Genomic DNA, 14366 nt, shown 5'->3' with positions numbered 1-14366 from the left:
AAGAACAACGCCATGGTCGATTATCGCGCAAAGAAAGCAACGTTGACGAATGAAAAGGGCCGAAAAATTGTACTTGATGTAAAACTGAAGGGCGAGTCTACCCCTATTGTATCGGCTTCGGCCATTTCCAAATTAATGAGATCCACTCTCTTTGTTTACTCGATCAAGCGAGTTGCCCCCATCTCGTCCTGAGGATCACACCATTGATATGATTCTTGGAAACACACCACCGAACCGGCCACCTTACCGAGTTAGCCGAACCCAGAATGAAGAGATTATGAACCAAGTGAAAGACCTTCTTGAAAAGGGCCTTATCCAGTCGAGTACTTCACCCTACTGCTCTCCGGTGGTGTTGGTTTTAAGCAGCGTAACCGCGAAACGTTTCAAGGCCGAAACGTTTCACCCTGAAACGAAGTCATTTCACCACGAAATGTTCCAGTCCAAAATTAGAGCACAATGAAACGTGCGACCGAAACGTGAGTTTAGCGACTTTGAAACTAAAACTATGGTACTTTGTTGTTAGTGAAACGGCTTGTGTTTCACTTGGTGAGCGAAACATTTCAAGGCTCAAAACATTTCACCTGTCTCGACCTGTCAAAACGCGTTTCATGGTGACGTTTTAAAGAAAGACGATCTTGGAGAATGTGCATTGATTACAGAGATTTCAATAAAATCACCATCAAGAACAGATTTCCAATTCCAAGGATTGATGGTATTCTTGACCGACTTCAGGGATCCTCTTGTTTTAGCAGGATTGATTTGAAAAGCGGATATCATCAAATCCGAATCGCGTCGGGAGATGTCTACAAGACAGCCTTTCGGACGAGCTTCAGTTTGTATGAATTTTTGGTGATGACTTTTGGCCTTACCAATGCTCTAGCGACTTTCAACCGAACGATGATAGGATTTTCAAAGAGTATAGATCATTTGTCGGCACTTTCTGTGATGACATTATAGTCTTCTCCAAGGATGAAGCAGAACATAGACACCATCCGCTACATGTCTTTCAGGCATTGCGAGATCACAAGTTAGTTATCAATGCCAAAAAGAGTGAATTTTTCTTGCCGAAGATACACTTCTTGGGACACATCGTCTCAGCAGCAGGAGTACAAATGGACCCGGCCAAGATTGAGACTATACGTGATTGGCCCAATTTGAAGAATGTTCATGAAGTTAGAAGCTTCTTCGGTTTGTGTTCTTACTACCAGCACTTCATTTGAAAGTTTGCAGAGGTAGCTTCCCCTTTGCACATTCTAACACAGAAAGGAGTCCCTTTCTCGTGGGGACCCACACAGGTGATTGCCTTTCCGACACTGAAAGAGAAATTGACTATTGGACCAATATTGACTTTGCCGGATTTGCAAGTGTCATTTGAAGTATATTGTGATGCTTGTGGTCGTAGTCTGGGAGCGGTCTTAATGCAAGAAGGCCATGTGATTGCCTATGAAAGCCAATTATTTTCAAGGCCAGAATTGATAGCACAGATCTATGAGAAAGAGCTTTTGGCAGTGATCCATGCTCTTACTCAGTGGCGACATTACTTACTAGGAGCCGATTTTACGGTCTTCACTAATCATGAGAGTTTACGCTACTTCTTGTCACAGAAGCAGCTTTCAGAAAAGCAGATACGATGGGCTAACATCTTGTCACAGTTTCACTTCCAGATTGTCCATGTTCATGGACAGAAGAGCTTGGTGGCACATGCTTTGTCTCGGGAGCCGCTAGTCTTGGCTATTTCCGCAATTCATCATAGAAGCTTCGAGGACATAGTACGCCACAGATCTGGATTTTTCGGATGTATTCACTCGAATACAGAATGGGGAGGTAGTAGCGGGATATTCCATACGGGATGGCTACTTGATGAAGAAAACAATGTTGTGCCTTACACAGCCGTTGAGGGAAAAGCTTTTGACAGAGTGTCATTGTCCACCTTTTACGGGTCACCGCGGCATTGACACCACCTTGAAAGCATTACTTCTTTTGGCAGAGACTCAAGAAGAATGTGGACGACTTTGTACACAATTGTTTAGTATGCCAGAAGGTCAAGTTTGACAGGCATAAAGCACAGGGATTGTTACAGCCTTTACCCATTCCCACCCGCCCCTGGGAAAGTATTGCTATGGATTTCATTTTTTATCTCCCGAAGACACAAAGTCGACATGATGGCATTTGGACTCTCATTGACAGATTTAGCAAGCAAGCTCATTTCATTCCAATGAAGAAAACAATCAAGCTGGATCATTTAGCGAGACAGTTCGTTGCACAGATTTTCAGAATACATGGCATGCTTGAGACAATAGTCTCTGATAGAGATCCCCAATTCACGAGTTTGTTTTGGAGGGCTATTTGGGAGAGCATTGGCACACGGTTGCAGTTCTCGTCCTCTTTCCACCCGCAGACAGATGGGCAATCTGAGATTGCAAATTCAGTTGTACTGGATTTATTGAAGTCTTACATTTCTGACCGAAAGACTCAATGGAAAAAAAAATTGCCCTTGGTGAAATTTGTCTACAATAACACAATCCACTCTTCGACAGGGAAGGCGCCCATTTGAGATCATTGAAGGTGCACAGAAGGTTCCACTTTCCTTAGCACTAAAAATAAGATTGTTGAATCCGACCAGTACACGAGGGACTTGGGCACTGCCTTTGCCAAGGTTCGGGAGGCTTTAGCGAAATCTCAAGAACGACATAAAAAGGAAGCAGATCGATATCGACAAGATTTGAAATTAAAGGAAGACGATTGGGTGCTCTTATGTTTTGAGAAGGCACACCTAAGAAAGAAAAAGGGAAAGGAGCGGCTTTTTCCAAAGCTTAACATGAGGTATTACGGCCCTTTCCAGATGAAAGAAAAGATAAATGATGTCTCCTTTAGACTCAAGCTACCTGATACTTGGAAGATTCACAATGCATTTCATGTGAGTCTATTGAAGCCTTTTAAAGGCGATGTGCCCGATGATGGGGAGCTTGATGAGCAACCCGAAGTGGAGGAAAGCGAGGAGATACTCGTTCCAAACAGATTTTGTCACACAAAGACAGAAAGATAAAAGGTAAAGTGATTAGGCGGTTCTTGGTTAAATTCAAGAACTATCCTGCATTGGATGCGAAGTGGATGGAGGAGAAAGACCAGCAGATACTCCTCAGATTTTGGAACTTTACCTTGAAGCATTCAGTTTAGCTTAGTCTACTACGATAGAACCCCGACTTGGGCAAGGGTGAATCTAGTGCAGTGGGTTTGCACAAGAGGGGAGTCACTCCGCTCCTTTGTCAATGGATTACCCCGATTTTGAATAGAGTCGTTGATGTCCCTTTTGGGTTTCAGGGATACTAAAGGGCTGAATAGTATTCTGCTGTATGCTGAAAATGAATATGATTGATTTGTACTTCACTTGTTTGAGTGCACGAACTGAAAGACCAAATGATTGCAGCATTTCGGTCTCATATATCTCTATCGACATGATTGCAATAAGGATCACTTAAACGGGCATCCATGAGATCCCAACTGGATCTAGATGCAATCACTAATTACGTTGCCAATTAATCATGTGGTCTGAGATTTGAAATGAATTTGTATGTGATTTGTCATGTGATGTCCTATGATGTCAAGTGATGTACTGTGATGTTCAGTGATGTGACTGTCGTTTTGTACAAGTACTAGATGTGTTGTGTCTAATGCGTCGGTACTAACAATCAGTGTCTACTAAGACAGTTTATGGCCTCTGTTTGTTTTGCAGGCGTTATCGAGGGCGATTACAATTCAAGAGGGGGGTGTGCCACAAACTATTGATGTGGCAGGCCCCCGGATACACACACACACACACACACACACACATCCTGTTGACGTGGCAAACAATACGGACCCCCGCAAATTGTGCTCCGAATTGTGCTCAAGGATTCCTTTTACTTGCGGAAGGGAGAGCCTTCCGTTCCTTTGGTGAGAGAGTGCAAATGATCACAAACAAAGTGGGTAAACATTGTGCATGAAAGTATTGAGACTGAGAGATAGAGAGAGAAGAATACGACACAAGAATGTTGTCAAACCCTCCTCCGAAGGCCCCACTCTCTATGGCGAGAGCGGTCTACTATTAATTGCACAAATCTCTACAATGCAATGAAGTTTTAAGTCGGTGACGACGGCGATGACGAGGGCGGCAATAACGAGGACAACGGCTGGCTGAAAACGCTGGTTTCAGGGGCTGAAAACATTGGTTTTGTCTGCTGGAAACGCTGGACAACAGGGCTGAAAATCGCAATTCCAGCAAGTCAGCAAGCTGAAAATCGAAAGGTCAGCAGGCTGAAAAACGCAATTTCAGCAGGCTGAAAACGCTGCTATACTGATCTGCTGAAAACGCTGGCACTGGAACTGCTGTAATTGCTGAAAAACGCCAGGGCTTGCAGGGGGTTCTTGCTTGAGAAGGTTGCTAGAGGGCCTGCTGCAAAAGGTTGCCTGTGCTCTCTTTGCTTCTTCTGCTCTACTGAGTGACTACCAGTTTTCTTTTATATTAACTTAGCAAATTTGCCCTACCCAGTTTCCCAACAAAGTCACTTATTAATAATAAGTGAAAAATGGCTAAAATAGGGAAAATAGGTTCTGCGCACTCTAAAATGCTCATGATGGATATGCATCTACTCTAAGTGCCTGGACATGCACGGTCTGCGAACAGACTCACAAAAGTGCCAGAACACTTCCTAAGCTAATTGAACTGAACCCATGTCATGAAGTAGCTTGTCCACATACACATAGGATTAGATGTGCACATGACATTTGGAGTTTGAGATTTTGGGGCTCTGCTTTTGGGCATCCCTTGTTACAATAAATTAGTTTGTGGGGGCCTCATTACTCAGAGCATCTGGACGCAGAGTCTGAGTGTGAGTTCCCGTAGACTCCCTTGTTCTTTGCACACATACTGATATAAAAAGAAATACCGAAAGGGGTGCCGGTCTTTGGTGCCAATACCTCTTTGCACGGAACTATGGCGGGCCGTGTCGTCTTTTCTGAACTGTTTTAAAGTGAATCTCTGCTGTGTCGCGGTAGAATCTAGACTTGGGGTGTCCAAGTTTGTTAACCTGGCCAATCCCAAATTACTGGCATCCAGCCTTCTCAACATTTCCTCTGAGCTATCATAGAAGGTTGTTTGAGAATGGCCCTCCTGGCATTAAAGTCCCCTTGGAGGATGACATCCCCATCCCTAGAGAACTCCCGTATGTCCTTATCTAAAATCATCGGGGAAGTGGCATATTGCAATATAAAGTGGCCCACCTGTCTCTGCTCTCACCTTGACCCACATATATCTAGCATGCTCATCTCTCCAAAAATATGAACGAGAGGGTGCAACTCTTCCTTGAAGAGAGAGAGAGAGAGAGAGAGAGAGAGAGAGAGAGAGAGAGAGAGAGAGAGAGATTTTTAACAAAGCAAGTATACATGTGTGTAAGTCCTCTGTCTATCGGAAAAGACAAAATAGTTCAGACTCGTACAAAATAAAAGAGAGAAGGACGTTTGGTGGGTGATGAGATCTATGGGGATGGGTGGAGCTCTAGTACAAGGATATGTGCATGTCTATATGCTGAGGGTAGTACAACCATCTAAATGCGTCAATCTAGTTAGCTCCATCCTGTGCTAATGGGGGAGGGTGTAAAATGTAGTACATGGGAGGGTCGGGAGCAAGGGCTACCCTAATGAATGCCTCGGGGTGAGCAGGGAGCCATCATCTGGGCTTGTCTCTCCTCAACAGCTCGATGTGCTTGAGTCCGGATCTCCTCGATTTGTCTGCGGTGGAGTTGTGGGGCCTGGCCCTGGCAGCCCGCGGGCGTCGTATGGCCCTCGACTCGCGTCAACCTACTAAAGAGTCACATATTCCGCTGGAGGGGAGATGTGATCCAAGTCTGTCTGATATAGACTTGCAAGAGGTCCTGTCGGGTCACTATGTTTCTCTCACTGGAGCTGGGGGAAGTCGACGTCGTACTGGAAAGGTGGCAAATTCTCCACGTCAAGGCCGTGTGCTCCAAACCATGTGTGTACCATGCTCTATCGTATCGAGCTTCTGATATCTGTACAGCTGACTCAAATGCTCGTCTTGTGAGTCTATCGATTGGGAGCTCTCTCACTCTCTGTATGAAGCAAACCGTCTGGAAGAGTGCCTCCACTACCATGGGAGGGGGGGGGGGGGGGGGGGGGGGGGGGGGGGGGGGGGGGGGTGGCAAGCTCTGCCCTGATGATGTCCGGTGTACTGTGTGCTTGCCTCGAAACAGGCGAGAAATCATATAGATATGTGGTCTCTGTGCCCATTGGCTAACATCATGGGGGAAGTGGCATATTGCAATATAAAGTGGCCCACCTGTCTCTACTCTCACCTTGACCCACATATATCTAGCATGCTCATCTCTCCAAAAATATGAACGAGGGTGCAACTCTTCCTTGAAGAGAGAGAGAGAGAGAGAGAGAGAGAGAGAGAGAGAGAGAGAGAGAGATTTTTAACAAAGCAAGTATACATGTGTGTAAGTCCTCTGTCTATCGGAAAAGACAAAATAGTTCAGACTCGTACAAAATAAAAGAGAGAAGGATGTTTGGTGGGTGATGAGATCTATGGGGATGGGTGGAGCTCTAGTACTAGGGATATGTGCATGTCTATATGCTGAGGGTAGTACAACCATGCAAATGTGTCAATCTAATTAGCTCCATCCTGTGCTAATGGGGGAAGGTGTAAAATGTAGTACATGGGAGGGTCGGAAGTAGGGGCTGCCCTAATGAATGCCTCGGGGTGAGCGGCGAGCCATCATTTGGGCTTGTCTCTCCTCAACAGCTTGATGTGCTCGAGTCCGGATCTCCTCGATCTGTCTGCGGTGGAGTCGTGGGGCCTGGCCCTAGTAGCCCGCGGGCATCGTCTGGCCCGGCTCGCCTCAACCTACTGAAGGGTCACTCCCCTCAGTGGGTCTGGTAGTGGAAGGGATAGGGGTGTAGCTCTCTAAAATAAATTTGTAAGTTGTGACTCTCTCCCTCCCCTCCCAAGGTTCTCTGGCTGCACAAGTGTGTGCATGTGCTTTTGTATCTCTAGCAAGTAGTACCCCAGTTGTCTCTAATCTCAAGAGTGCATGATATCTCGGAAGGTAGGCTATCCTCTGAATAGGGGCTCGTATCGGTCTCTAATATCCGCATAAGATTTGCATCTACAAACAAAATGCTCCTCGCTCTCCACTTCCTCTCTGCATACTCTACACACTCTCTCCTCCCTAGAAACGTCATGAGCTCGCCCCACCTCGATCTCTAGTCTGTGTGATGACACTCTGAGCTGACCGATTGCCACCCGTGTGTTGTGGCATGTAGGTGTCCATATAGTGTGGTTGGTGTATGAACCCATCCTCCAGTATGGTAAGAAAATGGTCTCTGTAGTGTGACATCTTCCACTGCAAGGGAGATGTGATCCAAGTCTGTCTGATATAGAGCTGCCAGAGGTCCTGTTGGATCACAATGTTTCTCTCACTACGTGAGAGATGGAGCTGGGGGGAATCGAGGTCGTACTGGAAAGGTGGAAAATTCTCCACGTCAGGCCATGTGCTCCAAACCATGCTCTAATCTGTGTGTACCATGCTCTATCCTATCCAGCTTCTGATATCTGTATAGCTGACACAAATGCTCATCTTGTGAGTCTATCAATCGGGAGCTCTCTCACTCTCTAAATGAAGCAGACCGTCTCGAAGAGTGCCTCCACTAACAACAAGTTACCACAGTCTTAGTTTCAAAGTCGCTAAACGCACGTTTCGGTCTCACACGAGACACGTCTCACTGTGCTCTTACTTTGGATTGAAATGTTTCGTGGTGAAACGTTTCCGCCTTGAAACATTTCGCGGTTATGCTACAAGTCTCAATATGTGCCCATTGGCTATCTGCCAATCTGGGTGCCCACACTTTTGTTGCATACATCAGGGCTGGAGTGACTAATGTGTCGAATAACCACCCCTTCACTCGGGGTTCCTAAAAGCCTGATGGCATCTCTGCTCTAGCATAGCCAATGTTGCATATCCTCTGGTAAGTCTATCAGTGGCAGCTTGTGCCATGGAGAAGGCCCCTCTTTGCTGGTGAATGTGACTCCCAGGTAGATGTAGGAGGTGACCACCTCTATTGGTCCTCCAGCTGCTGTAAATGTAGCTGCTCGTCAAACTGCTCTGGAGATGTGGAAGACATGATCTTGGTTTTCCCAAGATTCACTGTGAATCCCCTGTCATTACAAAACTCATCCAAAGCTCTCAGATGGCTCTGTAGGTCCTGTGGTGACAGTGTCATCAGCATATAGCATAATGTGGACTGTGGTACCTCCTACCCCTGCCGCTCGTAGGATGTAGTCGGAGACCTCGCCGATGTAGAGTCCGAAGATGGTTGGGGAGAGGGGGCATCCTTGCTTAACACCAATGGTGCTAGCAATAGACTCTGACATACCGCCTGGGCAGCAGACTCTCCCAGTCACTCTCTCATAGAGAGCATAGATGGCCCATATCATCTCCGAAGGTATCCCTGGACTCTAGAGTCGTTGAATAACGCCTCTTCTTCCGCACCTTTGCCCCATCAATGAGGCAGCGCGAAGATGTGGTCGATAGTAGAGAAGGTCTACCTGAACCCTGCCTACCAGGAGCCCGTAAGCCCTCGGCCTCCCCGTAAGAACTAAGCTCAGCCTCAAGAACTGCTCCATATAGTTTTTCCATTGTATGGCCAATAATGATAGTCCTGTAATCCCCTGGGTCCAGGGTGTCTCTAGACTTGTGGATCGGCACAATGGTGTGTCTAGTCCACTCCTCTGGGGAGCCCTCCCCTATAGCCCGGTTGAATGCATGTGCGATCAAGGGGGCTATAGTGGCAGCTGCATAAATGAGGTGCTCACTCTGTACACCTATATGATCTAATGATCGGCGGTGTTGTAGTCGGTGGATGGCCTTCTTGACCATCTCCGTTGTGCAGCAGGAGGAGCTCATGGGTCAAGGCCCAGGAGGTGGTGGAATCGGAGGCTGGTTCGGTACTTCATAAAGCTTCTCTGCATAGTCGTGCTATACCTGTGGATCCTCAACGGGGGTAGTCGGTCATAGATCCGGGAGGGTGTGCCATGCTGTGGCACTGTTCATACTCATGAATAGATGGTATAGCTCTAGCTCTTGTGCCTCCTCGAAAGCTCGCTGCTTTCGGCGTGTGAGTGTCTTCATCTGGCGTCTGGCCTCCAAGAGTCCGCTGAGAGAGAGAGAGAGAGAGAGAGAGAGAGAGAGAGAGAGAGAGAGAGCCCAACGTGATGATATGGCTGACTGTATGGACATGCAGAGTCCATCATAAATCGCGGCCTGAGACGTGGCAGCAAGCATTTTTAGCAGCTATGCTTTTGACGGTCATGCTTTTGGGCCACATTGCCTCTATGTAGACACAATGGCCTACATAAGATGATGCCTAGTTAATGCTCCCTTAAACACAAAAAACAGAGAAAAAAGGTTTTATCATTAACTTTGCCATGTAGCACTAGTCGACAAGCTTAATCCAATGGTCCACAGTTACTCCCAAGAGAGCACCAAATTTACTAAGGCCTTACGTAGGCCAAAAATACATAGACGGGGACACGCAGACCCAGGAGAGGACATGGGAGAACACACAAATACCAACACCTAAAACATACGAGTGTGCATATGCTTAGGAGAACACACATGTACACATGCATGCACCTATGTGTGTGTGTGTACCACACACACACACAAAAAAAAAAAGTTAAAAATTGAGAAAAGAAAGATGATGAGAAAAAATTGGGCTGCTCAAAATGAGAATTGCTATTTCGTTTCTAATGTGGCTAAACCTGACTACAGCACTGCTTTTTACCTTGTGGTGCAGAGCATATTCTCGCCTTACTTTTGCACAGGTGTGAGCAATCTTCTTCTCATCATCCTTACATCTAGCCCGCTCCATGTCCTTCCTGAGAGATTCAAAAGGCTTCCTGCAAAATAACACGTTTATGAGAGAGTGTTTACAGAAACATCACAGCAAACAGGAAAAAGAAATACTTTTAAAAGCATTTTTTATGTGATTTTCAAAACACAGTGGCTTAGAACATCTAGGTTAACAACACAGCAGAGTCTAAAACAGTTGAGAACTTGTCAGAAGACAGCTTGGATAACTGATGTGTGAGCGCTTAAACAAATCATTTTGTACCCAGGACTAGATTACTCAAGTTATCAAGGCCCTGATCATGTGCTACATAATGTAAAGCCTTCTAAAAGCCATCTAAAACAAGAACTTTCTATCAAGGTCCAGACCAGCTGCATTTTCTAGAACTTGTACACATGAAGCCTTCAAAAGCAAAACGTTTCTGAGGTTACTAATCTTCAGAGCTCTTCAGCATGTTCTACCTGTTGTAAATCTCGAGCTTTTCCACAGTCTAGCACCATGAAACCTATATGTTCTTGCGAGATTTTGAGATGGGCTACTGCAAAGTGTCCTCGTGGTGCAAGGAATGGCTAATCATAAAATCTTAAACAACAAGCAAGTTGAGGTTTCCTTCCCAATACATTAAGCAATAAGCAGGTTGAGGTTTCCTGGGTCAATGCTCATACAGAATTTATGTATTGATATTCTAAGTTTAGAGTTGTCGAACGAAATTCTCCAAATATCTAGTGACAGAAGTTTTACAAGCCAAGGTTGTCAGTCAAGGGATTTATCACTAAAAAAATGTGGTTGCGTTACTCCCAAGTTACTTCTTTGTAGTAGTTGTTTAGTTTTGCAGCACAACAGTGGCTAGAAAGAAGAGCGATACATTGGGGTACTAAAGGTTGAAATGTGTTTGCGTTTAGGTAAGTGTAGTGAAGGCATAAAATTGTGTGTGAAGTATCAAGCCAATCTCACTGATCAAGTGATCATATTGTTTCTGAATGATGCTTCATTAAGCGATTTGACTCAAATTTGTTTCTGGCAGCCCTTTCTTAGCTCTCAAAAACCTACATACCAATCAAAGGTAAGAAAACTCTTGTGACTACAGGCCCCAATCCCTGCAACTAATCATTGTAAACTGTTGCTGCCAACCACAACCTTCTGCTAAGCTCAGGCAAGCACCCAGCATGGCCATGCTTACTCCTAGAAGCCATGCTTCGACACTAAACAATAATGTCTACTTTTCATGGAAGACCACAAATGGCCTTGAGGCCTGCCTTGAAAGGCTAAACGACAGCTGTTTCCTGCCGGTTGGGCAGGGCACTGGCAATGAACGAGCACGTAGACAAAGTGCTCAAAGTAGAATCAGCAATACAGCATAAGTAGTCATGCTTCTGAAGTCCCTGAAGCAAGAGAAAAAATCAAGCTAGGGGAAAATTAGCCTTATTATAACATCTTGTAGTCAATTGAACTTGCTCTGTATTTCTTTGATCTGAAAATGCATTGAATAATGTTACCTATAGCATGCTACCCAAAGTGGCTCTATAAACATCACAAAAATGACAATCCTTCAAAAATATAAAGCCAAAATCCAGGTAGAGCTTACTTATTATGTTCAATAACTCCATTGAGTTTAATATATACAGGGTACTTTTCGCGGTACTCCTTGCAATACTCCTTGTACCTGAGAGAGAGAAAAAACGTGTCATTTGCGTACGGCTAAGTTGTCACAGTTAAAAACCTTCTCAAATCCAAAAACACTTACTCGTGGAACGTATTGATTAATCCTCGCAGATCTGCCTCCTTTTTCTCGTAAGGCGCAAAAAACTCAGATCCGTCTATCTCATCTGCAGAATGAGGAGATAGTCTCTTGGAATTATCCAAGGAATCTCCGGCTTTGAGATTGTCCCTGCGCAGGTCACTGGATGCAGCACGCGTATGGCTTGCCCTTTGCTGTCTATACGATTCATCCAGCTCCTCGTCCGACCTAACACTGTTTTCCAGTGCAGAGAACTTGCTGGTCCCAGCATATTCTTGAGAATCAGAAGCACTAAACCTCCCCTTCTCTATGTGATTTTTCTTGACTGGACCTCCTTGAAACCATTCCTCTTTGTGGTGTGGCTGCTTGACTTGACCTGCACCTCCCCTTCTCTTTGATCTTTCCATCTCTGTATTTTCACTCTCTTCATGTCTCCTCTTTGCACTCCTCGAGTCATACGCATGGTACCTGGAATCGTCAAAAGTTCTAACAGGGGATAGCTTTGGCAGTTCTAGAGCCCTTCTATCTAGAGGTTGCAAGTCGTCCTGATCTGGACTCGAACTTCCTTTATAAGGCAGTCTATTTATGGTACTGGAGGTTGCCTTACTCCTGGAGTCCTCCATAGGAGTGAGCCACTTCCTTGAGTCTAATGTGCCATTTTCAAACGGTGGATCTCTCAATTCAGCTGGTTGTGAAACTGTCCTGCAGTTCTCTCGTACATTACTTCGCCCATGACTTTGGCCACTCTCTCCAAAACGTGCTGTCTCCTTAGCTACTACATTGGAAGGTTCTACACTAGAAAGTCTTCCACCTGGCTCTGCTTCTTTAAGGGCACCCTTTCCATACACATCCTTCCCTCTTCTTGTAGAATCTGAATCTTCTATTGGCCTTTCCGCCAGCTCTACAACCAGTCCAGCCCTATCCAGTGACTCGCCTTTTTGTCTGCTATGTTTCGTTACCTTGGACTTGTGCAAATGTGGTGAGTCTCTATCATGCGCACCACTGAGATGATTCGAGTCCCTGGAGACACGATGCGCGCTGCCTTTGCTTGGAGCAGCAACATCCTTCTGCTGCAAATGCTGTGTTTCAAAGTCACGGCTCTGTCTCCCAGAAATGTCACCAGTTTTTGTTGCATCCACCATGTTGTCCTCCAGAACCTTACCTTTCCTCTGTTTCATCTCCAGAAAATCAGATGTCTCTGCGCCCCCTCTATCAGAGAGTCTGCCAATCCTCTCATCATCCAGCTTCCAAGCAGCTTCAAAAGCATTAGAAGATCCTTGAGTCGAGCGCGCCACGTTGCTTGGACTCCTTCCTTTCACTACTTCAGGGGCCTTTGCCCTCTCAAATCTCTCACGAGTTTCTTTCGTAGCCGATTTCTTTGAGCCAGTCTTTCTCGCTTCAGCACCTGCTTGAGAAAGCCTTTCAGATGAAGCTATGTTCTGCAAGCGCTCTTCCATGTCCATAGGTGAACCTTCATGAAGCGAGCTATGCACCTCTAAACTGCGATTCTTCAATGCTGACCTTCCATCACTAGAAGGATAAGCACCACGTTCTTTTCTATCCAAATTTGAAGAGCCTATATACTCAGTATCAGCTCTTCTCTTGTCATTGTCTTTGCCAGGACCAGGGCCACCTGATTTCAGAAGTGGCTTATGATGTTCTTGCTGAGAACTAAATAAACCTCCTCTGTTGCCCCCGCCAACCTCCATATTTGCCTCAGATATCTTCTCTACAAGGATATCTAATTTCTCTTCTATTCCTAAAGCCTTGTTATCTTGAGCAGAGTTTTCCTGAGGCTCCTCAAAATTGCATCTATCTCTGGAGTCTTTACTAATATGAGCTTTTGCAGGAGCTTTTCTTTCCCCATACTGTGATTTTGCTGCTTTTTCTTGTCTGGAGTATTCACCTCTGGTATGCTCTCCTGAATCTTCTCCAAAATTGTTTGGTTCATCTGTTCCAAACACAGCCTCAATAATGTTGTCTGACGCTTTAGCCAACGTGTCTGGCCTGGTAGCGTTTGCTTGATCCAAGGTTGCCACTGGATTATCCTGATTGAAATTGCGGCCCTCTTCAAGTATATTATTTTCATGAGTTCTAATATCCTCCTTTGTCAGTGGCTTAGACTCTCTCCCTTTCACCTTCTGTTTAGCATCCAACTTCCCCTTTTCAACATCATCATCGCTCATAATATCCACGTCTTCATCCATGCTTGCTGCACTGCTACTGCTACTAGAATCACTATCACTCCCACTTCCACTTCCACTTCCACTGTCAGTGCCACTACCACTACCACTGCTATCAGAATCACTATCACTTCCACTGCCACTTCCACTAGAGCTGCTGGACTCACTACCTGCATTACTTGGATCCTTTGTTGCATGAGCTGCTTCCTGCTTGGTTAAGTCTTCATTGCTGACATTTGAATTTCCTTTGTGTTTTGGAGAAGCTTCTTTGATATCATAATGAGAAACAACACTTAACGGCCTGTCGTACGATGAAGGCTCTTCCTTGTCCTTAGCAGCTTCTTTCTCTACAATACCATTTAAAGGATCGGCCTCGTGTGTGGTAGGCCTCACAGCTTCTTGAGCCCTTCCAGAGCTTGTGGGTGGCACTGGCTCAAGATAGCTTCCTTTCTCCACTCCAGCATTCAAGAGATATTTTCCAGGTGCATGGAATGATGCTATCTGTTCAAGTTTAATATTAGATACAGATGAGCAGAACA

At 45.4% G+C, this 14366-nt stretch overlaps 1 protein-coding gene across 7 annotated transcripts in view; it reads right to left on the bottom strand.

Annotated features, from left to right (window-relative positions):
* The window catches only part of LOC147426146 (dentin sialophosphoprotein-like protein), a 64574-nt gene that overhangs the window by 18942 nt on the left and 31266 nt on the right, over nucleotides 1-14366 (bottom strand). For 6 of the 7 annotated variants that reach the window (XM_086498491.1, XM_086498492.1, XM_086498495.1 and 3 more), the window contains exons 7-9: nucleotides 11651-14328; nucleotides 11492-11569; nucleotides 9841-9955 (exon numbers count right to left, since the gene is read on the bottom strand). In XM_086498491.1, the coding sequence (XP_086354617.1) occupies nucleotides 9841-9955; nucleotides 11492-11569; nucleotides 11651-14328 (2871 nt within the window). Of the gene's footprint in view, nucleotides 1-9717; nucleotides 9956-11491; nucleotides 11570-11650; nucleotides 14329-14366 lie in introns of those variants that run through there. The other variant, XM_086498493.1, reaches the window with a different exon arrangement.

Source organism: Adiantum capillus-veneris, chromosome 24, assembly GCF_014529385.1.
Source record: "Adiantum capillus-veneris isolate H3 chromosome 24, ASM1452938v2, whole genome shotgun sequence".
NCBI classification, from domain to species: Eukaryota; Viridiplantae; Streptophyta; class Polypodiopsida; order Polypodiales; family Pteridaceae; genus Adiantum; species Adiantum capillus-veneris.
Note: the sequence above shows the minus strand (reverse complement) of the source record. Positions and strands in the feature narration are given on the sequence as shown.